Here is a 24,569-nt window from a genome sequence, read left to right as displayed (position 1 = left end):
CTACTTCATCTTTTATGTTCCACTGGGCTTTATCTTAATTGCCCTGCTAAAAGGCATCAAGTTAATGCCCGTCAGATAAGATGTTGAGCTACAAGAGTCAAAAGAACAATTGTGTTAATCTTTCACTTGACAGTGTATGATGAGAGGCTGATGACATTACAGCAGACCTCTCTCAGCAGGGCCCACTAACCTTGGCACACCTGAACACAATTTAGCATCAAGCTGAAAAGAATACACACATTAATAGAAATGAGATTAGAGGGAAGAATCCAATTGACCTCACATAACTCACATATCAGTGGTGTCAGTCTAGGCCACGGGTGTGATGTGGCCTAGGCAGGATGTGTTCAAAATCCAATTTTGAAATACTTCTTTTTTTAATGTTTCCTGAATGACTTTGGTTAATATTTCAAACAAAGATGGCCAAGCTTAGAGAATTATTATTATTATTATTATTATTATTATTATAAACGGACCCATATTTTAAACCTTCAGTTAATTTATCACCCAAAAATCATCCAACTACAATTGGTGACAAACCATTAATCACAGTTTGAAAATTATAACATTTTTCCACCATTACCAATGGTGAATGCAAAATGCATGGCGAGATACTGATGAGGACTTTAAGTTATGAAATTAGTACAAGTCCAAAATAACACAATCACAGATGATAATGTAGATTGAGGAGGCAGGATGTCTAACAAGTTCTTCAGTATTCTGCTATCCAAGGGTGTTCAAGCTTAAAGTTTTCTGTAAAGTTTAATTCTAATTCATTATACAATGAAGTTTAAATGCTATATGATAACTGTAAAATATACCAACTTGGCTGAACACTCTACTTTGCCGATGGGAAACTTGCCAAACCAGGCGGTGAACAGCCCCAAATGGCCACTGCAAGGACCTTGGCAATTCAAACCTACTCACTTAAAGCCATTAGTGCCCCAGTGTTTATGCTCCTCTCCCTTTAGCCAACAAGGCATGGATGGTTCCCAAACAGAAGTGGTAATGAGGTCCTAAGCAGCCTCGCCACTTCAGACACAGAGACTCTGGAGCAGAGCAGGCCAGAGCCGGTCAGCTGCAGGGAACCAAGGTACAGAGAGGCCTGTAGTTCACTGTTGCAGGGTCACATGGGACTGTAAGGCAAATGTGATCCTGACACATTGTTCAGGCATGCATAATAGGGCCTTTTCAGGGCTCCTCAGGGGAGACCTGGGAGCCTGATCTTGAAGAAGTAACGTGACGTTGCTTTGATGGCTCTCCCTCCTCTCTACTTTTGTCTAACAGCCTTGTTTCTGAGAAGTTGTCCTATGACTCACATCTGCTGGCCTTTCCATTAACTTTAAGGGAAATGCAAGAATGTTACTTCAGTATGATCTCTCATCTCATTCTCTCTGTTTTTGTTTTATAAAGAATGGTCAGGCCAGGCTGTCCAGTCATTCTGCTCCACCTGTTCAGCATCTTTGCACAGACAGGAGGTATGACATAAATATTGAACATGTCAAGCCATACTCCACAGCAGTTTCTTTATCTTTTAGGGTTGAGAACAGCCCATTTAATGAGCTCTTGTGCATTATTCTCCCTTTAGCAAGTGCTCAGGATATCCTGTATCCATATGGACCAGCCCATAGGGATCTAGAGACCCCTAAGATGGATGATGGGAGTTCTCCTGAAATTACTTTGCTCATTCCCTTCATTTTCTTCAATGTCCCCTACCGTTCCATCTACGTAAGCCTAGTAGAAGTCACAAAATCTTATTATTGGGCCGAAAGCTATAATCCATCAGTCTTAAAACAATTTTATGCAACATATAAATTGTACAGTACAGTTTATGATGCCGAAACACCAGCTTGTCCTTTCTCTCCACAGGTCAACAACAATGGTGTGATCTCCTTCAACGTGCAGGTTAGCCAGTTCACACCAGAGGCTTTTCCTCTGAGTGACAGCAGATCGTTCATTGCTCCCCTTTGGGCAGATGTGCACAACGGCATCCGCGGAGACGTCTTTTACAGAGAGTCCACTGAACCGGAAATACTGGAGAGGGCGACACAAGACGTCCGGAAGTACTTCAAAAGAAGGCCCACCTTCACCGCTGCCTGGGTCTTTATTGCAACATGGCACCAAGTCACCTTCTATGGAGGAAGCCAGACAACCCCAGTAAAGTCACATAAAATATCTTGGTCACACATTCATTCATGGAGTGGTACAACTTTAAATATAGAACAATACTGCATTTCAGCAGACACAAATGACAGTGAGAAATCGTCTTCACAGTGAAGAAATGCTGTTCTTTACTCAGTGAAGAATGAAAAAGTTAGTATTAATTTTATCTCTGTATGGAGATCCGTCCGGTATGGAGATACTATCAGTGTGTTTAGCCTGTATTAGCACAAAGTCTGAGCAGGGACAAACTGCTGGTCTGGCTAAATCAAAAAGGAATAATCTCCCATCTAATATTTCCAAAGGAAATATTATTATTTCTGCCTCGTGCAGATTCCTGAATGGAAAATTATGAAACATTTAAGTACACATTCTCTTTAGCCCCACTATCTAAATAATTTACTGCAACGGTTACTGCAGTATCTATGGTTCTTACATGTAATTTAAATCAAGTTTATAATTCTCAGAGATACCATGCTATGTTGTTAATGCTGAATATACTTAACCAAGCACTTGCCTTGACCTGGATGAGTTACATGGATTAGACACATCTGAGGTTGTCTGGAGTCGTGTTTGTTTCACTTTTGCTGGATGCAAGCAATTTCCAGTCTTAATGCTAATCTAGGCTAAACACATCCTGAACCTTCTGGACCACTCAGCATTTATTTGGTGATTTGCTTGTCAAGACATTTAGCTGTCAGACTTGGTAAAAAGAACTGGGTAAAAAGTAAATGTTTTTAGACATCTAAGTTGCATATATTTTCACAACATTTCCATGAATATATTTCAATGTAAGGTAATTTCTTACTACATAAAATTGACTGCTCATACCTTCTGATTAGTGGACGACTCACTCTACTTTCTGAGCCACAGCTGCCTGCAATTTTTAAATATTGTCACTGAAATGCTGTGTAGTTAGTAGTTATGTCTTAACTAGACATAAAATAGCCCAGTTTTAACCTATGACACCTGGACATGTTTTGATCTGCAAATCACCAAAATCCTGTTGAGTGGGGGTCACAACTGGGATCATACTGATTCTTCTTATTTGACTGTGTTTTGTCTTGAGTTTGAATGTGTCACATGAAATTGAGAATATTCCCCATGTGTCATCGTTATTTTTAATATTACATCTGCAGTTGAACATTTGTTTAATGGTTTCTTCTCCATTCTGTTATTCTTCTCTTTTGTTCATGTTTCATATTTATGTCTTTATTTTCTGTTGTTTGATTAAAAGGTGAACACATTCCAAACTGTACTAATCTCAGATGGCGTCACATCCTTCAGTATGTTCAACTATGGAGAAATCACATGGAGCACAGGAACAGCCAGTGGTGGAGATCCTTTAACAGGACTGGGTGGGACAACAGCTCAGGTATTCTTAAGATCATGTCTTGAATGATCATAATAATGTGTGATAAACATTTGAGCTCACGTTCCTCACACCTCTCCCCTTTTCAGTCAGGTTTTAATGGTGGAGACATTGGTCACTTCTTCAACCTGCCGGGATCACGGTCAAACGATGTCGTGAACATTGAGGAGTCAACCAATGTAAATATTCCTGGGCGCTGGTTCTTCCGTGTTGACACTGAACTGATCGATCCTGCCAATGGCTGCAGCTTTAATGGCAAGTTCAAACATCAAACACTGATAATTATGTTCACACAGCTTCTTCAGTTCAGCAAACACAAGAACAGTCTATGAAATTTTGGAATGAAAAGCTGCCATCTGTCTCTCCAACATCCTCTCCAGGTCGTTATTACAGACGAGGGGAAATCTTCTGGTTGTCTGACCAGTGCTCACAGCGATGCCGCTGCCTTGATATCAACAATGAGGTTCAATGCCAAGAAGCTCCATGTGGGCAGCTGGAGACCTGTGAGCAGCAGGAAGGAGCCTTTTACTGCCAGCCGACCCGCACCAGCACTTGTGTGGTATTTGGCGACCCTCATTACCACACCTTCGATGGCTTCCTCTATCACTTCCAGGGCACCTGCTCCTACCTCCTGGCTCGGCCATGCTGGGAGGTGGCGGGGCTGCCCTACTTCAGTGTGGAGGCCAAAAATGAGAACCGTGGGGTTGCTTCTGTTTCATGGCTGAGAGACGTCACGGTGGATGTGTACGGTCACAGAGTCTTGTTACCCAAAGGTAGTTTAGGAACAGTCCAGGTGAGAATCTGCGGACACCTTAATATCAGGGCTTAATACAATATTTGCTTTGTGTGTGCTTCTTGGTTGCGCTGGGGGTTGTGTGTCTGCACTTAGACTTTGCTTTGAAGTCCTTTGACCATCTTGGAAGAGTGGTTTGGAGAGTAAACAGATCAATAATTACCTTTTGGATGCATCTACCTGAATTTTTTTGTGATGTCTGAGTACAAGCTGATGATCAAAAACATGTGTTGACAGTTTTTTCCTGATGAATAAGAAAGAGAGAATATTCTAAATTGGTATAAATGTGAATGGACTGTTTTCTACCATCATGCATTGTCCCCTTTCTGTATTTTCCTCTGTCACTCTCTCTAGGTGGACGGCTTGATGAAGACTTTACCAGTCCAACTCCAGCTTGGTGCTATCAGGGTGTATCAGTCTGGGGTTGCCGTTGCTTTAGAAACAGACTTTGGACTCTTGGTGACCTATGATGGCCAACACTATGCATCCATCTCCCTACCTAGCTCCTACTTCAATAACACTTGTGGCCTTTGTGGAAACTATAACGATGACCCTGCTGATGATCCTGTGCTCCCAGATGGCTCTCTAGCAGAGAGCGTGGTGGAGCTGGGGGGTAGCTGGCGAGCAGAGGACACAGACTGGAGGTGTACAGATGGCTGTGCCCACAACTGCAGCATGTGTGACCCTCTTACAGAGGCCTTCTACTTTCGCTCAGACTACTGTGGGCTCATCAACAAAACTGATGGACCTTTCAGGGACTGCAGAGCTGTAGTGGACCCTACAGCCTTCGTGTATAGTTGTGTTTATGACATGTGCAGCAACAGGGATAACATCACCACACTCTGTCAGGCCATCCAGGCCTACGCTCTAGCCTGTCAGGCCCTGGGTGTAACAATACGACCCTGGAGATCTCGCACCTTCTGCGGTGAGATTCTGTCTGATTTAGTTCATACAGATCCTTCATATTACATTAATTTATTTGTATCATCTGACATAATTTCCTCTCTCCTATTGGCTCTCAGCTTTGCCATGTCCGGAGTACAGCCATTACCAAGTGTGCACAAGCGCCTGTCCTGCCTCCTGCTCGGACCTCACCGCTCCCCTGTACTGTGCCCACCCTTGCACCGAGGGCTGCCAGTGTGACCCTGGTTATGTTCTGAGTGGCAGCCGTTGTGTAGAGCGTGAAGACTGTGGCTGTGAGCATAACGGCCTCTATTACCCGCTTAATGACACGTTCTGGGCAGGCTCCAGTGGTGAAGAAGGTGAATGTACCCTTCGCTGCTCCTGCGGGCCTGCTGGGGAAGTCTCCTGCTTCAATGAGACCTGTAAGGAGGGTGAGGTGTGCGTGGCAGAGGTGGGCCTGCTGGGTTGCTACCCTCGGAGGGAGGGAGTGTGCTCAATCACCCAGAACTCAGTGACATCCTCCTTTGATGGCACCTTCCTGCTGTTCCCAGATGACAGCTCCTACTACCTGCTGAAGCTGTGTGGTGCAGTGCCGGCTAATGGCACCATGGTGGAGGTGAAGATAGGCAGGCGGCTGGTCAACAAAGGGCCCGATTGGAAAAGACCTGTGGTAGTTACAGTGGCTAACCTGGAAGCTCAGATGGGAGGGACTGATTTTGAGACAGTAAAGGTTAGTTTTTCTCTGCAGAGCAAAAACCTTTTGTTTTCTATTATCAGCTGCCGGATGCCTATGGTTGTGACTCCTTTTTTGTGTTCCAGGTGAATGGTGAACAAGTGGCACTTCCGTATGTCCATCCAACGGAGACGATGATGATCTACAGAGCGCCAGGCAATGCCACAGTGGTGGAGTCCCGTGGTCTGCTTCGTGTCCAGTACACACGTCAGGGATTCCTCAACATCTCCCTCTCCACCCTCTTCTACAATGTTACTTGTGGTCTATGTGGTGTCTTCAATAGCAATGCAACTGATGACCTCCGCCTCCCTAATGGACGCCTGGCAGACTCTACTGAACAGTTCACAGAGGGCTGGCGCGCCATTGCCGACGACCTCACCTGTAATGGTGACTGTGATGACCTGTATCGCATGTGCACAGACCTGCGTCTTTACCAGAGTCCTTGGATGTGTGGCAACATCAATGACCCTGGGAATAGTTCATTTCTGGCTTGTCATGCAGTGGTCAACCCCTCACCGTTCTTCAGGAACTGCTTGTATAACATGTGTGTCAAGGAAGGGAACCGCTCGGCCCTGTGTTCTTCACTGCAGGCTTACGCCAGCGCCTGTCAGGATGCGCAAGTCGGCCTCGCTTCCTGGAGGAGTGCTACCAACTGCCGTGAGTAGAAATAGCTGTACTTTAAAGGAACAGGCTGAAATTTTGGTTGCAAAGACGAACAGCTAGCCTGACTCTCCTAATAAAAAACATATCCTCTCACAAACCCAAATCTGTCTTACTTATACTTACATAATGCAATTTCTTAGCAAGCTAGTCTAAAAAACTTGAAAAACTGAAATGTACTTACTGGTCCAGCTGAAAAATTGAAAGATTTTATACGTATTTCTTTTTAAACATGTTAAATATACAATAGCAGTCTACTAACACTGCTTTGAATTTGGTAGATATATTCTTCCAACAAAGTTTGGCTAGCATTTTCCTGCACTTCCTGCTGCTACGCTAGATGCACAAACATGACTCTTTTTTCTTTTTAAACCAGTATTTCTTAAAATTTCCTCTGTCGCTGCACTTGGTTCCCAAACTTCTTTCGTCCCCCACTTTCAAAGCCAAGAAAAAAAAAAAAAAAAAGTTCTTTATGTGTTGTTTAGCCAGCCTTGCTAGCATGCTAGCATGAGAGCGCCCTTTTCCTTTGTTGTTCCAAAATGAATCAGATCGATTGACCTTTTCACAGCAGACATATTGACTTGGAATAGCAGCAAAAGCACAATAATTAATGATGATGAAGGTATTAATTATACCCATGTTTTACAGATGGAAGTGTCTGCTGTGTGTAAAGGTCTACTGGTATTCTACTTTAGTTTTATTTTACCACTGGTGATAGTGATAAATGAATATCGACCTCTTCTTTAATGTTGTTCTCCACCTCTAACCTGTTTGATCAAACGAAACAAGCTTTCAGTCTGCAGCTGCATTCAGATTAGATTCAGAACAGTTACTCAGATGCCAACAGCAACGCACTGAGATTTCTCAAACCACAACTTCACCATAATCTACCTCTAACCTGGCACTTCATATGCTCAATACACTCCCAGTAATTCTATTTTTGGCAAAATATGATGATAAATAACTGCTTCTGTTTGTCAGTAGCACTGTTAGCAGTTTATATTTGTCTGCTGTCTTGTAAGAGAACTTAGTTTCATCTGACAAACGTACACAGCTAGCATCTAACAAAAGCTTCGTATATTAGCTATATTTGGACAATAAATATTGGGTCATACTGAGCATGTCAGTGGGCAGAGGAGTCTTAGATAATGCTGCAGGTGTGGTTTGAGAATATTTTTATACTTTCTCTCACACCACTCTTCTGTCTCAGCTCTTCCCTGCCCAGAGAACAGTCATTTCGATGAGTGCACCAGCGCCTGCCCTCTGACCTGTGCCAACTTGGATGAACCTGAGGAGCCATGTCCTCTGCCATGCCAAGAGGGGTGTCAGTGTGAGGAGGGCTTCGTGCTGCGAGATGGCCTGTGTGTGGCACGCAGTGACTGTGGCTGCATGAGCCACGGGCGCCAGCTGGCCACCAATCAGACTTTCTGGACAGACTGGGAATGCCAGGAGCGCTGCTACTGCAATGGCTCTGACAACAGTGTATACTGTCAGCTCGCACCATGTCACCCTGAGGAGTACTGCCAGGAGAATGACGGCCTATATTTCTGCCAGCCGCGCACTGAGGCCCTGTGTGTGGCTGCTGGTTATGGACATTTTCTGCCATTTGGTGACGTACCATTTGAGCTGCAGAGCTCTTGTACTCTCAGGATGGCCACCACCAACTGCGAGAGAGAGAACGGGGACCATGCAACTTTTCCTCAATTCAAACTGGCGGCTCGTAATGAGGAAAGGGACACAGGCCAGGCAATTTGGGTGAGGGGCTTTGTACTGGAGGTCTACGATTATGAGATTGAAGTTTCTCGAACCTACAAAAACACTGTTACGGTAAGTACGTGAACAGGAAATGAATCATGACCTATGATCGTAAATTTTCTTCTTATTCAACAATACCTGTAATGTAAAACAAGCCTAATGACTATATGCTGTGATTGGGCCAAGGAGGTTAACTTGGTGGAGGGATGGGCCAGGGAAGAACCCATTAAAGTTTGCTGAGGTTAAAGGAGCAGATCCAGAATTTTTTTTAATCACTTTCCATAAGATAGGGCATGTCTCAACACTTTGAAACTCCTCAGGAAATAATGTTCGGATCTTGATGAAAAAAATGAAACATATTTATGGTGTTGAGATTTATGACTTTATGCAAATTGGTGCTGATCCGCGTAATAATCTGTATCTGACAGATGGTGGTTTGGCCTTGGCAGAGGTATCTGCGCTGCTGAGAGCTATTCTAGTTATTTATAGTTTATGACCTGTGAAGGTCGAAGGTTTTTTTTTTTGATATGTGAGGACATGTTATTTCTAATCAAGCCGATAGAATAACCTGGCAGAGGGTAAATTCCTCTTTGATTGGCTTAAGGTGGATCTAATTTCAATGGGCATCTTTTATCAGGCTGGATTTGGCTCAGACAAAACCCCGACCCTGAGCGACATTTGGACAGGGTTCACAAACCGCCTAAAAGATCTGAGCAGGAACAGAAATGACACACACACACACACACACACACACATTTTTTCCCATTCTTTCTGTTTCCGTCTTTCTCTCACTTTCAATTGGTTTACATGAGAAACACTGTTTACCATGGGTTTCCCAACAGGCTTTGAAAATATGCAGTTCTGTTGGATTAGAAACTATACACTGGTATTAAAAATGCTTCTATAGGATCATGTGTGTTTCAGCTGATGGAGTTCCTAGAGTAAAGAGTTAAATCTGATCAAACTTAGGCAGCTTCACTGAATCTCTCTTCACTCAGGTGAATACGGAGCGTTTGTACCTTCCTGTGAAGCTGGGCCCAGGAAAGGTCAACATCTTCACCTGGGGTATGCAGCTCATTCTGGAGACAGACTTTGGCCTGAAGGTGGCCTTTGACTGGAACACGCTCCTCCTGCTGACTTTGCCCCGCGACCTCTACAACACCTCCTGCGGCCTCTGCCAGGGCATGCCCTTATCCCCACCCACCCTCACCACCACTGACTGGGGCATGGCCTGGGCAGAGAGGGACACCTTCTGCCAGGTGGGTTGTGGAGACTCCTGCCCGCGCTGTGGCCTGGGAGAGAAAAGCGTGCAAAATGACGCCCCCCTCATGGTGGCTGATGCCAACATGAACACGGGCACTGACGATGGGGCGAACGAAGTCAGCACAAGCATACGTTTCCACATTGGAGATGGGCTGTATGTGTTTGTGGAGCCTGAGGCGGTGAGGCTGTGTGGGCTAATTGTGGATCGAGGAGGTGTGTTTGCACGCTGTCACAGCAAGGTGGCACCAGCCTTCTTTTATCAGAGCTGCCTGCAGGACACCTGCTTGGACCAGGGAGCTCAGGATACAATCTGCAACTGGCTGCAGATCTATGCCAGCACCTGTCAGACCCAAGGAGTGCCTGTCACCGGCTGGAGGAGCGATACGCCATGTGGTGAGTCTGGGCTCACCTTAATTGTGTGTGCAGTGGTATCCCCTCATATTAAAAGATAAGATTTTTTTGTGGTATCTGCCCAGGTAGATAGTTTTAGATTTATTTGCCCAGGTTTTCAGATATTTGTCCTCCAAGATTCCTACAACCACCACAATACAATGGAAGTGAATGAAAATATGCCTGTGGTGCTCACAGCATTAAAAACTACATTACATTGTCTTTCCAGAAATAATGTCCTTAGTTTCTGTGACTAATCCATAGAACACACTGTCAACAGTTTTTATAGGGACCATTTCTTCGAGTGGTAGCTCCATTTAAAAACCAAAATAAGCGAGGTCAGTGGATCCACAGTAGCGGGAACACTGTCTCTGGTAAGACACAGCACGGTTGAATTTTTTTACATATAATTTTTCAGTGTAATGAACACCAGAAATTCACCTCTGTTGAACTTACGGCAGAAATATGTATACTTTATTTAATCAAGAAGTCACATTGAAATCAAAACCTGTTTCACAAGTTAGTACAAAAAATAAAATAAATAGCAAAAAGACATATATGCATTTATATACACAACAGTATATATTCAAATAGGGATTAATCAAATGAGATACATGTGCTAATTAGCTTGAGCTCTAGAGGGTTGGTTGTGGTATTTTTGAACTTTGGACAGAGCCAGGCTGCTCCCCCTGTTTCCAGTCTTTATGCTAAGCTAGGCTAACCAGGTTCTAAGTCCAGCACCCCACAGATTTGAGGCTTACATTATTCTCATCTTCCTCTGGGAAAGAAAAGGAAAAAAAATGTTTAGCTCTTCCTCAAAACAGCTGCTGTAGAGTCACATGAGCTCTCAATGTGGACAAATCAGTTTCCCTTCAAATATTGTCCACAAATATTTCCCCTTCAAAAATCAACACTTATTAACATTGGAGCGTTTCCTGTGCGTGCACTGTAGCGCAATCATTAGCTAATGTCTTTGCCAACCTGCCTGCTCCCAGTCCAGAGCTGTCCACCTAACAGCCATTACTCCAGTTGCATGTCGGTTTGCCCGCCCCAGTGCGCCCCAGCCCGGGGCCAGAGGGACTGCAGCCAGGACTGCGTGGAGGGCTGCCAGTGTGACCAGGGCTACGTGCTCAATGGCAAGAGCTGCATCCTGCCTCAAAACTGTGGCTGCTACACCGATGGCAAGTACTATGAGGTCAGTGTCGCATCCAGCACTACATAGAATACACTAAAAGACACGTGTAACCAAAAACTTGCTTTTTATTGAAGGTTTTCATTGGCCCTTTATTGTCGGTGCATATGACAGTGACCCCAACAAGTCAGGCTGGTACTACAGACCTGCAGCAAAACAATTTTCTGTCAGTTTAATGTTAATTGGACACATTTTGCATGAATATGTCATGACTGGAAATATTTTTAATCAGTTTCAATAAATATCTCATCTCATTTAGTGCAATGTAGTTCAAGTGAAGAGGAGGTATGGAAGAACAAACGTAAACTCTGTCAGTAAAAGCAAGACTTCGTGCAAAAATCATATTGTGTTATAAGTTTCATCAGTATTGTAGCAGTAGGCAGTAAATATATGTCTTGAAAAGAGCTAATGATCATTTTCACTATAGATCAGTCTGTATTTTTATTTTTTATTTTAACTATTTTATTAATCAAGTTATTATTCAGACTATAGAATGTCAGAAAGCACAAAAAAATATCCATCACAGTTTCTTAAAGTTCAGGTGATGTCATCTATTGTTGGTTTTCCCACCTCAGTACTCTCTGAAAATGAAATCCTTTTCTGTGAGTCAGCTGATCAATTAATTGACTGACTCTAATTTTAACAGACAACCTTCTTTATTTCAGCCCAAACAGCTGTTTTGGAACAGTGACTGTACCAAACGCTGCCAGTGCATTGGACGAAACCTGATCCAGTGCGACCCGCGGCGCTGCAAGGCAGAGGAAGAGTGCACCCTGCGCTATGGGGTGCGAGGCTGTTTTGCGCGGCGCTCCCAGCACTGCGTGGCGTCGGGTGGTGGGGTCTTCAGAACCTTCGACGGGGCGTCACTGCGGCTCCCGGCCTCTTGCTCCTTCGTCTTGTCTACCAACTGTCACAAGCTGCCCGACCTCTCCTTCCAGCTCATCGCTAACTTTGATAAATGGAGCACACCCAACCTCACCACCATCTCTCATGTCTACCTGTACATCAATGAGGAGAATATACTCATCTCTGGCAGCACTATCAAAGTGAGTCCACGTACCGGACCCTGTCAGTTAGTCATTATATCAGCCAAATACTAACATAAATTACTGATTAACCTTAGTATGATTTCTACTATGCAGTCAGATTGAGTTGCATTGATTCCGAAATGGATGAGCAACCCCTAACCTGACTTAAACTTAACCAGGAAATTAACACCATTAGACGTAAGACCACCTGGCAATCACCTGGTCTGTCACCTGGTAACGGTTTATCCAGCAGCTTTAACTGTTTACTTGAACCTGTAATATTGTTTTAGTCCCTTATACAGTTTCACTCACTCATGTAATTTGTATGATATACTTTTTTCCTCCTTATTCCTGCACAAACTAATCAGTATTTTATATCAGTGATGCATCACTGACCTATGTGTCAAAAGGTGTTGCTCATAGAGAACATCCTGCTTGGCTATGAACTCTGCTTTCCCCTCAGTCCCATGGAGCCTTGTGGCATCTTTCAGCTCAGTGTTTTGGTTTTATCGCCTGCAGCTTTAATGTTGTGGTTCACTCTCACAGCTCGCATCAACCTCATCTCCAGTCACGTCAGGCAGCTGTTCTCAGCAGACCAGCTCCTATAAACCAGCTGTATCTTAACTGACTGACTAAATGGTAGAAATACAAAGAAACCAACGACGGCATTTAACAGATAAAGGGATATTGTATTACTTTCTGCTTTCAGACATCTCCCATCTTGCTTTAATAGAACTATTATCTCTATTAGGAATTTTTTTGTTTATATTACCAACCGATTTTCCTCTGGCTTTTTCAAAGAGGTCTTTATCAAACCTCACCTCAAGAAGCTGAACAAACTGATCCAATTTAAATCTCCCTTTTCTTACTTAAAAGAGTTCTCACAGTCCAATTTACCAATTACTCTCGCGGTTAGATATCCCCCAGTTCTGGCTTTAGGCCACACCAGTCTACTGAAAATACTCTCACAGAAGTAGTTAATGACCTGCTGATTGCCTCTAAATGTGGCTCAGTGAGTCTTAATCCTGCTTGATCTGCCTGAGCCATTGACTAAAACATTTTTTTAAATTTCCTTAAGAACCATGTTAGAATCAGAGGAAGTGCGTTGGACTGGCTCAGGTCATATTCACCAAATCACAGAAAAATTACAGCTCAGATTTTCACAGTCTTTGCTTTGGGCTGTTGCCTTTCTGTTCTGTGATATGCTGCCACTCAGTTATAAATTTAATGAATATGAAATCAGTTTATGCAGTCCCAAATCCCAAATGTGTCTACTGGAGTTATATAACAGTGTGTTTATTGGAGGTCAAACAAGGACGTGGGACTCTCTTGGGTCACAAACATAAGTCTCTTTGTGTGAAAAGGGAAGAGAAGATTATGGTTTTTAATTGGTCAGAAGAAAAGAAACAAATATATGTAAAGGAAAAATGATAGATTTTACAATTGATTCTTACACAAACAGCTGTTTAACACTAATTCTGTCCACATTACAGTGACAGTTAAAGCAGTGGTTAAACCGAGGGCTGAAAAAGGCTGAATTTAGCATGTAATGATGTGTTAATGTTGGTCACTGAAAATTAATGAAATTAAGTTGCTTCGTGACTCTGTGTCCTATCTCAAACATCTCTGTGTCTTCCCAGGTCAACGGCACCCCAGTATCAGTACCGTTTCTAACAGGGCTGATGACACGTCTGTCCACATCCGAAGGTTTCATCGTCATCGACACACCCCAGGACATCCAGGTTAGATACAACCGCTTTAACACGCTGAGCATCACTATGGGCCAGCGGCTGCAGAACAAGGTGTGTGGCCTCTGTGGGAATTTCAACGGAGACCCCAGCGACGACTACATCACCTCGAGAGGCAAGCCGGCTGTCAGCGCCCTGGAGCTGGCCCAGAGCTGGAAGACCAACGGTATGCAGAACAGGTGGGTGAGGCTCGGCACAGGTACTGTTTACTGTACATGTATACACATTGTTGGTACCTTTTGGAGATAATCCCAAAAATATAATGTTATAAGTTGAGAAATGCACTGAGATTCATCACCCAACTTTGCAGTTATTTTAGCCTCTTTTAACTTATTTAGCGTATTGTTTTGCTTTTGTAGTGTCCACTCTCTGCAACCATGTTTCCAGTAATAGCAGGTAACAACAGAACTTTCTGCAAAAAAGCTCTGCTAAACTATACACTTCTGCACTGACAAAGTTAATAACTGGCTAATTAAAGTGGAACATATAGCAACCATAGGCCAGATATACCAAAACAGAGTTAAAATGATTCTGTCAGACAGAAACATGGCTCTGAATTAATGCTAGTTGCTCCATTGACTTTGGTTTGGGTCGACAGGCTGGCACATTTACCTGCAAAAGTTCGGAACAATGGCACTGGGAATGGGGGAGGGGGTATATCCAATAGAAAGCTTGTGGGCTGCACTAACACAAGTTAGCAAGTTTATTTTTCTATGAGTTTGACCTGATGACCACTAGCTTAAAGAGTAGCCTCTGCTGGTGCCCTTTGAGTTAACACCTTATGTTATTCATAAATTTCATTAACTCAGCCAACACTCAGAAAGCTGGCACATGCACAGAATCTGCTGGAACAGGCCACCCACTGGAGCAGTGTTTCTCATTGTTACTGACATGAGTCCATGCAAGCTGCAGGTACATGAAGCAGTATATAAAGTATTTGCACATGGAAAGAAAATGCTGTAATAACAAATAACACAATAATATAGTAACTTTGTCAGTTTGATATCTTTATTTTCCCTCTAGTTGTGATGAGACCCAGTACGTGGCTCTGGCCCAGTCTTGTGACAACACAGCAGTGCTGGCGCTGCAAGGTGAGGATGCCTGTCAGAAGCTCACCCAGCTGAGGGGCTTCTTCCAGCCGTGCCACGGCCTCCTGGATCCCCGGCCCTTCTACCAGTCCTGCTACTTGGACGGCTGCTATAATCACCATAAGGCTCAGGTCTGTGGCTCTCTGGCAGCCTACGCTGAGGCCTGCCGCTCCCTGGGAACCCTCACCACCAAGTGGATCACCCAAGAGAACTGCTGTAAGGGCACCATGAGACACCAGCCACATTTTTAAGCCACAATAAAAAAAAATTACAAGTGGCAAAAGAAAACAATTACTGCAAGGTTGATGCGACAGTAAAGTCAGTATTATAGCAAAAGTGAATATTCCAGTCTACTGATGCTCCCATTTTTCCTTTCAGTATTATTATCTAAATACAGAAATTCAGAGCAGAAAAAGATCTACTAAAAGTGACTGGAATTAATTGATCTATTATAAATTCATGGTTGATAGGTTGACCTTCACTATGGCCACCATATTGTGTGTTCCCTCTCCAGTGCCACCAAACATTATTTTTTATTTTAACTCTTCCTAAGCACCACTTCAACAGAAGTGAGAACCAAAATTTCACTCAGTGCTTTTCTTCATGTGGCCAGTTCGCGAACTGTGTCTGCATGTTTAACAAAGCCTTGTGTGTGTGACAGTTAACATTTTGTGTGGACCTGTCTTTAGCAGAATGGATCTATGACCCCTGTGCAGGAGAGATCTGCACAAACTTCACCTGTGAGCTGGAGAACGGAGGAGACCTGTGTGGCTGCCCAGAACTACCCACCAGCACTGGAGGTGAGCGCCTCATAGGACGCCACCGTGATGTCATCTACATCCAGATTTAATCCTGTCTGTCCAAAAACCAAGCTTTCTTATAATATTTTGAGTTGTCTACTAGAGTTGCAACTGATACTGGATTAATACTATTCAAATGCTCTTAAAACTAAAATCATAATACCAAGATATGTGCTAAACAGGACATTTTACAGGTGAAAAAAAACATGTATTCAATGCGATGTTTGCCTGTGGCAGGAGATGATGACATCATACAGGCAGAGGTGACCTGTAAGCATGCTCAGATGGAGGTTTCCATCTCCAAGTGTAAGCTCTTCCAGCTGGGCTTTGAACGAGAGGACGTCAGGATCAACGACGAGCACTGCGCCGGCATCGAGGGAGAGGACTTCATCTCTTTCCACATCAACAACACTAAGGGACACTGCGGCTCCATCGTACAGGTCAGTGAACTAACTCATTGTGTTGTGTTCACTTGTTTGCTTCCCAACCGGATCACTTGTGTCTTTGCCTTTCTTGTTTTTTACCTTTTTGGTCTCTAAAGTTTGTACCACCTTTAATGGGGATGTTTTTAAAGATGCTATGTTAAGTATATTATTTTTTACATCAACAAATTTCTGCTGCATTACTTTGGAAACATTCATATAATTACTGTGATGCCATTGCTAAGAAAATTCACACAGCTTTTTGCATTGGCATAAAACCTGCTTCCGTGCTGTTTATTCTGCTTCCCGTCTCAACCAGGTAAAATATGCCCCAGACTTGTGCTGGACACTCATTAAACAGCCGGGTGCAGAGACCGTGCACAGTTTCCCAAAGTCTTTTGATTGCAGTGAGGTTACAGATGTGGTACTGTCGTCTCTGTACAGAGACAAAGACCAAAACCACTGCTCACCAACCGCAACCAGAAACCCACACTGTAGCTGGAGATGCTGCACAGGAGCACTGGGCATATGAATAAACTATTAACTGAGAAGAAATAGTTCCAGCAAATAAAATCACTTCCCATAAAATCACATATGGCTTTGTTTACATTTTTGTTTGTGTACTTATTAAACAAAAGACATAAAACATGTTTATGAGTGTTTTTATACATTTTAGTGGGCATTTTTTGGAAGCTTTTGAAGCTTCCAGTCTTTATGCTAAGCTAGGCTAACCAGACCCTGACTCCAGCTCTGGATTTAATGCACAGAAATGAGATCAACATTGGTCTCATCTCAGGAGGAGTGTATCAAGTGTATTTCCTAAAATGTCAGGTCCTCCATCTATCTATAACAGTGTAATATGAAATTATCATTTGGTAAGTGATGTGCTGCTGTGTTTCCTGATGGCGAACGTCCTCAGTATCCCTTTCTCCCTCTGACAGTCGAATGGTACACACATTATGTACAAAAACACAGTCTGGATAGAGAGTGTGAACAACACCGGGAATGTCATCACCAGAGACCGGACCATCAATGTGGAGTTTTCCTGCGCCTACGAACTGGACCTGAAGATCTCACTGGAGACTGTCCTCAAACCCATGCTCAGGTCAGACAGAGCTCACACACACACTCAGACACACACACGAGGATTAGCTGTTGAATAATATGTTTACCGCTTATAATACAAAATGTCTCAGCGAGGCAGCTGGCTCCTTTTCTCATCCTCTTTTTTCCCCTCTTTGCTCCAGTGTGATTAACCTCACCTTACCGACCCAGGAGGGGAACTTCATCACCAAGATGGCTCTGTACAAGAACTCCTCGTACCGGCATCCGTACAGGGAGGGGGAGGTGGTGCTAAGCACGCGGGACGTCCTCTACGTGGGCGTCTTTGTGGAAGGGGCCGATGAAAATCAGCTCATCCTCATAGTGAACATGTGCTGGGCAACGCCATCCCGCTACAGCAGCGACCGACTCCGCTATATCATCATAGAGAGGGGGTACGCTGGAGGGGTGTCAGCTCTGTCACCCACACACTTACAGTACACACTAAGTAGGGCTTGGAGCAAACATCATACCTTGGTGGTAAAAGGTCAAGGTCACGGTCACAGTGACCTCACAAAACACTTTTCAGCCATTACTCAAGACTTCACACAGCAATTATGACAAAATTTCACACAAATTGTTAATATTTTATCTGACTCTGGATAAACAGGGATGTAATCTGAAACTGTTTTAGTTTTTGGCTCCAGTGAACAGTTTAATGATGCATCTGTTCATAAACAGCAGGCCAGTGGCGCTGCCAACATGTTTGAACGTAAGAAAAGTTGAACAGCTTTAATTAAATTTTAAGTTTTTTTTTTTATGATCTGCAGCCAAACCTGAAAGAAGCAGCGACTTGTTTTGTAATATGAAGTCACCGTACAGGAAAAAGGGCATTTTTTCTTCTTTGGATAATTGAACACTCAGCACAGTGTATTCCTGTGATGTCTGTCTCTCACCAGGTGTCCAAACATTAAGGACAACACCATCGGCATGGCAGAGAACGGCGTATCGCTCACCTGTCGCTTCCATGTCACCGTCTTCAAGTTCATCGGGGATTACGAGGAGATCCACCTGCACTGTGACGTTTCCCTGTGTGACTCAGAAACAAGCGCCTGCAAAGTGGTGAGAGGCTCGAGAAAACACACAGTCTGAAATGAAAGTGGCCATGAAACAAATGTGTGCAGTGTTAATGTGTGTGTGCTGTACATGCAGAACTGTCCACACAAGAGACGGATGTACTCAGAGGACAGCGACCATAAAGAGCACATACTGTCTGTGGGACCCATAAGAAGGAGAGGTAAGGATGGACGGTCTCACAAATACTATCTGCCCCCTGGCTGATTCATCCCAGAAAGTTAAACCAGGATTCAAAGAACATGGGTGATGCTGCCCATGTTCACTGTAAACTTCAGTTCTTATATTCACAAATATTTTCCAGCACATTTCCAAGCTATTTCTCAGCTTTTCCAGGACTTTCATGACTCTCGTGTCGTGTCCTCTCAGTATCAGACTGGTGCGAGGACAACAACGGAGGCTGTGAGCAGATCTGCACCAGTAGGGCAACTGGGCCGGTCTGCAGCTGTGTGACTGGGATGCTGCAACGAGACAGGAAAAGCTGCCGGAGTAAGCAGCACACACACATCTACACACACACACACACACCAGTCAGGCTGGTTTTCAGGTTTATCTTCACCAGTTTAACCGGTGTTACAGTTGACCAGCTACACTGAACACACATCATCTTTAACAAAGTTGTGCACAGTATTACAGTATCCATAAAAAAGTTTGACAGTAGAGGTAACATTTGTAATGTGAATAAATGCATTAATGCAGTCTGTCTCCAATAAACAGGCAAATATGTTAACTATGCTAAACCAAGTAGAATAATCCAACTGATAAATAAGTTTCTTTAAAATGTTGCTACAATGACTTACTTTGTTTGTCCATTTGCTGCTTAAATGTTGTCACATTGCATCTCTGCATTTATAATACAATGTTAAAATTCACATTCAAACTGGCCTTAAACCCGAAGATGCCATGACAGCAAGCAGAGGGCTGCAGCAACCTGTCAACCTTCATATATGTTTAATTCTTACTCCAATGTGTCTGTGAACATCAGCATTTTCTTTACATCTTCCTCTTCATTTTAACCTTTAAACCAGTTTTTCTCAGCCTCTTCCTGAAACACCTCTCTGCTCTGTAGACTTCTCAGGATCAGGCTGTGTAACTTCCCCTCGTGTTTGTTGATTAAATAGTAACATAAGCTGGGTATTTGATGCATAAAAGAGGCATTAAGAACCTGCGTCACTACACACTAGCTGCAGAGCTAAAGTAACACTACTTTGATAGCGATAAGATAAACAAATGAACAACCTTTGTGGTTTGTCTCATATACCTATGCACTTTCCATTGCCATAGTGTGCAGGGCGCTGTTTGCCAGATGTTCCTCAGCTACAGTGCTGTTCACATTGGGTTTGGTTGCATTATGGAGTGTTAAATTCTTTAATCAGGAGGGTGTGAGCGAGTGACACTGCCAGGTCCATATTCTGCACAGTGACCGGTGTAAACACACTAATCACTACTGCTTTACAGAGTGAGTGACAAGATGCTATATAATGCCTGTTAATAACCACCTTTGCATGTGTCATTGTCATGCATTTGAATGGAAATATCATTATTTTTGCCATTGGTTTAAAGGCATCTAACAAACAGACAGGTCTATTCAGAGTGGCTGCTATCATTGATGGATCAGGTGGCATTTTAACCTGCAAGTCACTGAGCAGGGCAGAGATTTCCCAGAGCAGATCAGATAAGGGTCTAAAGGGTCTGCTTCAGGCTGCAAAGGTGTAGACAAAGGTGTAGTCAAAGCAAATGAAGAGGCAGAGTGACACAACCTGCCTGCACATACGAAGTCTGGGATTTATCATTGTGCAAAGCTACACAAACAAACATGGGCATAAAATAATGTAAATTCAAAAACAAGTACTGGGGAAAAAGATATTGCAGAAAAATAAAATACTGATGAAAATATAGAACAAATAAATGCACAAAATACATTAACAAATTAAATAAACACAGGCAAAAATTCATTAAAAATTAGTATTACATTATCTCTAGTTTTAGAGATTAGCATCAAGACAATTTAGTAAACAAAAAGCAATAATCAATGTCTATTTAGCAAATTTGAAAGAAACAGTAGCATCCTCTACACTTCATGTTGTCTTCTTTTCTCAGCCGTGAGCTCCAGCTGTAACGTTACACCTGTGGTCCCTCTGCTGATTGTCAGCGCTGTGATCTCCGTGCTCCTGCCTCGTACTCACACTCCTCTCTTCTCCTAACACCCTGTGAGCAAAGGAAGGAAACAGATCAAACACATAAAAGACTTGAAGATGCACAGTGTATCAGCAGTGATTAGCCCGTAGATCAGCTGTGTGAAAGTGTGAAAATGTAGACAGAATACATACCTGCTTTTCTAAACATGTGGACAGTCAGCGATGCTGAAACTCATACGTTTTTCCCTCCACTTAACACTGTGGGATTCCAGTGCCACTTCCTCCATTATTTGCATACACGAGGACACCTCATTGTGTATTGTCAATCATTTAAAGCCACTATGTGTAGATTTTGTATGTGATGATAACATCTTTCAGATTGCTCTGATGGTTTGATGTGTGCCACAGTGTCTGGATGACGCCAAAGAAAATGTTCTAATTCTACACGTAGTGGGTTTAATGTATATTTAATTTAAGGCAACTAAAACCAGGTTGTTGTTGTTATTAGGGAAAGTGGATGGGTTAATAATAAAAAGTCAATAAGAAAAATGGGATGTGAACCTAGGACAGTGGTGTGGAAGAGAAATACTTTGATGGCTGCCCTACCTTTCACCTCCACCCTCTTTCTTTGCATTCCTTACATTACCTCCTTCGTTGGAACTGAACGTTACCGCTGAATGTACAGAACAGTTGCATGATGAACATAATTGCAAGGAGGCAGGGTGGTATTGTCTGGAGGATACAATCTGATCACAGATCTGTGCATTTACACCTGGTCTTAACAAGCGTTCTCATTATCTTGTTTGAGCTAGCATTGTGATTGGGTCTCAATGTTCTCAGCTATTAGTTGGGTGCAGCAACAACAGAATGCATGCCAGGTAAAGGTTCCTCGTGAGGAGCTGCTATCACACACAGTGACTGTCACATGACAGCGACATCACTTGCAGACTCGTGGACTTAATGAGCACATTCCCAGGACGTCCACAGGTGTTTAGGCCTGTTCAAATCCAGAATTCATCAAGTCCACGTGAGGCATCAAGTCGACTTTCTGCAGACTTCTAGACAGTTTATCTCTGTTACTCTATGACCTTAGAACTGATTAGTCATTTAATCAATTATTTGACTGACAAAAAATGAATCAAAACTTATACTAATAATGCTCTCCACATTTCTTCAGATTTTCTGCTTTAGTTTATCTTATGTGATGAATATATTTGGATTTTAGACTGAGTCAGACAAAACAAGAAATTTGAAGATGTCACATTGGGTTTCATGAGACTATAATTTTTCACTTTTTTAAAAAATTTTACAAGCAAAACAATGTATTGATTCCTCAAGAAAATAATCGGCAGATTGATCAATAATGAAAATGACAGTTTTTCCTTAAAAAGTATGAATTGCGATAATCTGAATTTTGTCCCTTAGATCATGTGACACATCTGATTGGATTACGAAGTTAACATTTATAAAATTGCATTAACTTTAATTTCGCTTTTAAATGTGTTCTCGAGAAAAATCGATCACTGTAACAAAACTACAAAATAAAGCCAACATGAGCCAATAACCAGTAATGCCAACTGTGCAGCACAGTCAGAATTCATCGGAGCACACCCAGGTTGCGAGGTGGTGTGTGGGCTGACGTGCAACTTCTAGAAGTAATAAGGTAAAATAGTTTCTGTCAACATTACTTTCATCTAACGGGTGAGTGGAAGTTAAATTAAAATCTGGCTTGAGAACAGATCATTTAGTGCTTGGTTGAAGCCTTTTGAAAATAACGAGGCCCACTGCACCTTGTGCAAGAAAACACTCAAATTAGGAACTCTGGGTATAAAGTGATTAGAGTCACAGGGGAAGTCAGAAAAACATAAAGCTGCAGTAAAAACACCACCAGTAAATGCCTGCCAAAACCCAATATTGTTCTGTATTCTCATTGGGAGCATCAATAAAGTCACTCTGCACTGTCAACATTAACCCACAGACTTGCTGGTCTTTCTACAGTAGTGAAGACACTTTGAAGTCATAGTGGTCTTATAAAGGTCTTAAATGTAACATGTTGAAACCTGCAGAAAGCTTGAACAATCAGAACATTCACCCTTAAAAGCAGCAGACTGGCATATATCCTGCCTAAATTACTGTTGTCAGTAGCTTGTTCATCTTCGTGGAAACAAAGTGTCTCCGTACCTGATGCTGCGACTGTGTAGGCGCTACCTCATTTTTCTTTCACCGTGGAAGGGCTCACATGTTGCTAGTTAGTTGACCTTTACACATAATCTAAAGAATGTGGCCAAACATACAGATGTAATTTACCCCTGGCTGAGATCCAATCACAATGCGACCCAGACTGCCTCCGGATATGGTCTGGCTGGTGTGATAGCATTTACGTCCTTGTCCAGACAGGTCATTACCAGGTGTACATGTCCTCTAATGTAGAAGTATGTATAAACACTCCTCCTGCCTGTTGGACAGTCGATGTACTGGCTACCTTTAGGCTGATTTATTAACTTCCTATTTGACCACGAAACCAATTACTCTAATTACAGTATTTACCAAAATCTACATCAGCTTGTTGCAGCAAAAAGGCCGTGGATCATGTAAAAGCTCCTGTTACAGGATATTTCATAAAGCAAACAGTGGCAGAATACACTGTAAATGGGCAGCACACATTTATCTTGTATGAAGTGAGTATTTATGTAAGAGGAGAGCACCTTGTGAAATAATTTCTCATATATTTTAAAGTCAGATCATAGTGTCACAGGATGTGTTGTGGGCTGTAAGAGAATGCAATCAGTTGTGCCATTAAAATATTTCATTTCTGTTTCAGTCCGTTATAGTTTCTCATGTCATTGCATGTATTTTCTACCACACACTGACTGTTGGCTCTGGCTGATTGTGAACATCAGTTTGCCTTGAAGACTGGATTCTGTAAGTGAGGTCCCCATTCAGTGGCTTTCTATTTGGCACCTTATGTGTTATAAATGTCAATGTGTCGCCACATATCTTATGTAAACTTTCAGTGTTCTTTACTGAAGCCAGTTGAGAGTCTCAGTTTTGGTTTAGTTAATAGTCACTAGTCGTGTTTTGCTACTTTCTATGTACAAATGTACAGTCCTCGTCAGTTTGGTGGTTTATGTCATGACTGTTTTTAATAATCAGTATCTTTTTTGTGTGTTCAAAAACATGACCAAAAGATGTTTTATCCTTTGAGAGCAGCATCACTCTACTATAAATAAATGAAGAAGTTCTCAAAGTCAGTGTGAGTCAAGTTAATTTGATGCACCACATGTAGCTACGCCCATTCAGAGCTACAAGACGGGGCTCTTCATCCACCAAACCCAGTGTTATGTTATATGAGTATCTGACAGGAAGTAAATGCAGCTGTCTCCTAGCAACATAATCCCAATGAAATGATGATGTCTCATTCATTCCACACCTTGTGTGATTGATTGTGTCTGGTTTCCTGAAAGATGAAAAATTATTTGAAGTAAATTCCTTCCACAGTGTGACAAGGGGAGCGCCAGGCCTTCGAGGTATTTATGTGCTCTGTCATCATCCATCAACTATCAGAGGCATCTGATAGCTGCCTTTAATGTCTTCTGCCCTCAGTGTGTGTGTTTGTGTGTGTGTGTGGTTGTGTAGGTGCACAGCTCTGCAGTGAGCGACACACACTTCCAATGAAGGCTGAAGGCAGGAGTTGTCCTTTGAGGTTTTCACTGGAGGCATTTGTGGAACTGTGTAAACCATTATTGACACTGAACATTAACTTCCTAAAAAAATAGTGTTTCCACCAGCATGTGAAAATCCATGAGAAGACGGCGACGTGAATTTTACTAACATGAAAACACAATTTCAATTATTTGCACAGAATTAAATGTGCATAATGTTCGGTTTCTTATTCTAAGATTAAAACATCAAGAATTTAAAATACAAATGTATTTGATTAAATACAAAG

General features: G+C 42.7%; 1 protein-coding gene across 1 annotated transcript; it reads left to right on the top strand.

Moving 5' to 3' along the window:
• The first annotated feature begins 1,414 nt into the window (after positions 1–1,414).
• tecta (tectorin alpha) lies at positions 1,415–23,845 on the top strand. Its single transcript, XM_071505915.1, has 22 exons — positions 1,415–1,478; positions 1,589–2,157; positions 3,398–3,535; positions 3,622–3,787; positions 3,913–4,325; positions 4,680–5,250; positions 5,348–5,958; positions 6,048–6,618; positions 7,832–8,448; positions 9,375–10,032; positions 11,025–11,224; positions 11,887–12,267; positions 13,890–14,176; positions 15,021–15,301; positions 15,775–15,885; positions 16,123–16,325; positions 17,249–17,412; positions 17,555–17,803; positions 18,308–18,470; positions 18,561–18,645; positions 18,852–18,971; positions 20,583–23,845. Exons 1-22 carry the CDS (start codon positions 1,415–1,417, stop codon positions 20,684–20,686), a joined length of 6,726 nt encoding a protein of 2,241 aa, XP_071362016.1. The 3' UTR covers positions 20,687–23,845.
• Positions 23,846–24,569: the final 724 nt, after the last annotated feature.

The sequence above is a fragment of the Trachinotus anak genome, unplaced genomic scaffold (assembly GCF_046630095.1).
Source record: "Trachinotus anak isolate AG129_WGS33_773 ecotype Australia unplaced genomic scaffold, CSIRO_AGI_Tana_v1 ptg000020l, whole genome shotgun sequence".
In the NCBI taxonomy this organism is placed as follows: domain Eukaryota; kingdom Metazoa; phylum Chordata; class Actinopteri; order Carangiformes; family Carangidae; genus Trachinotus; species Trachinotus anak.
This window is presented reverse-complemented; position numbering and strand designations above follow the sequence as displayed.

What these genes read in the sequence shown, in the direction of transcription:
- tecta (XM_071505915.1), top strand. Translation starts at nt 1,415, where the DNA reads ATGGTCAGGCCAGGCTGTCCAGTCATTCTGCTCCACCTGTTCAGCATC. An exon ending in GGGACCCATAAGAAGGAGAG is followed by an intron (nt 18,646 to 18,851) that starts GTAAGGATGGAC and finishes GTGTCCTCTCAG; the next exon opens with TATCAGACTGGTGCGAGGAC. An exon ending in AGACAGGAAAAGCTGCCGGA is followed by an intron (nt 18,972 to 20,582) that starts GTAAGCAGCACA and finishes TTCTTTTCTCAG; the next exon opens with CCGTGAGCTCCAGCTGTAAC.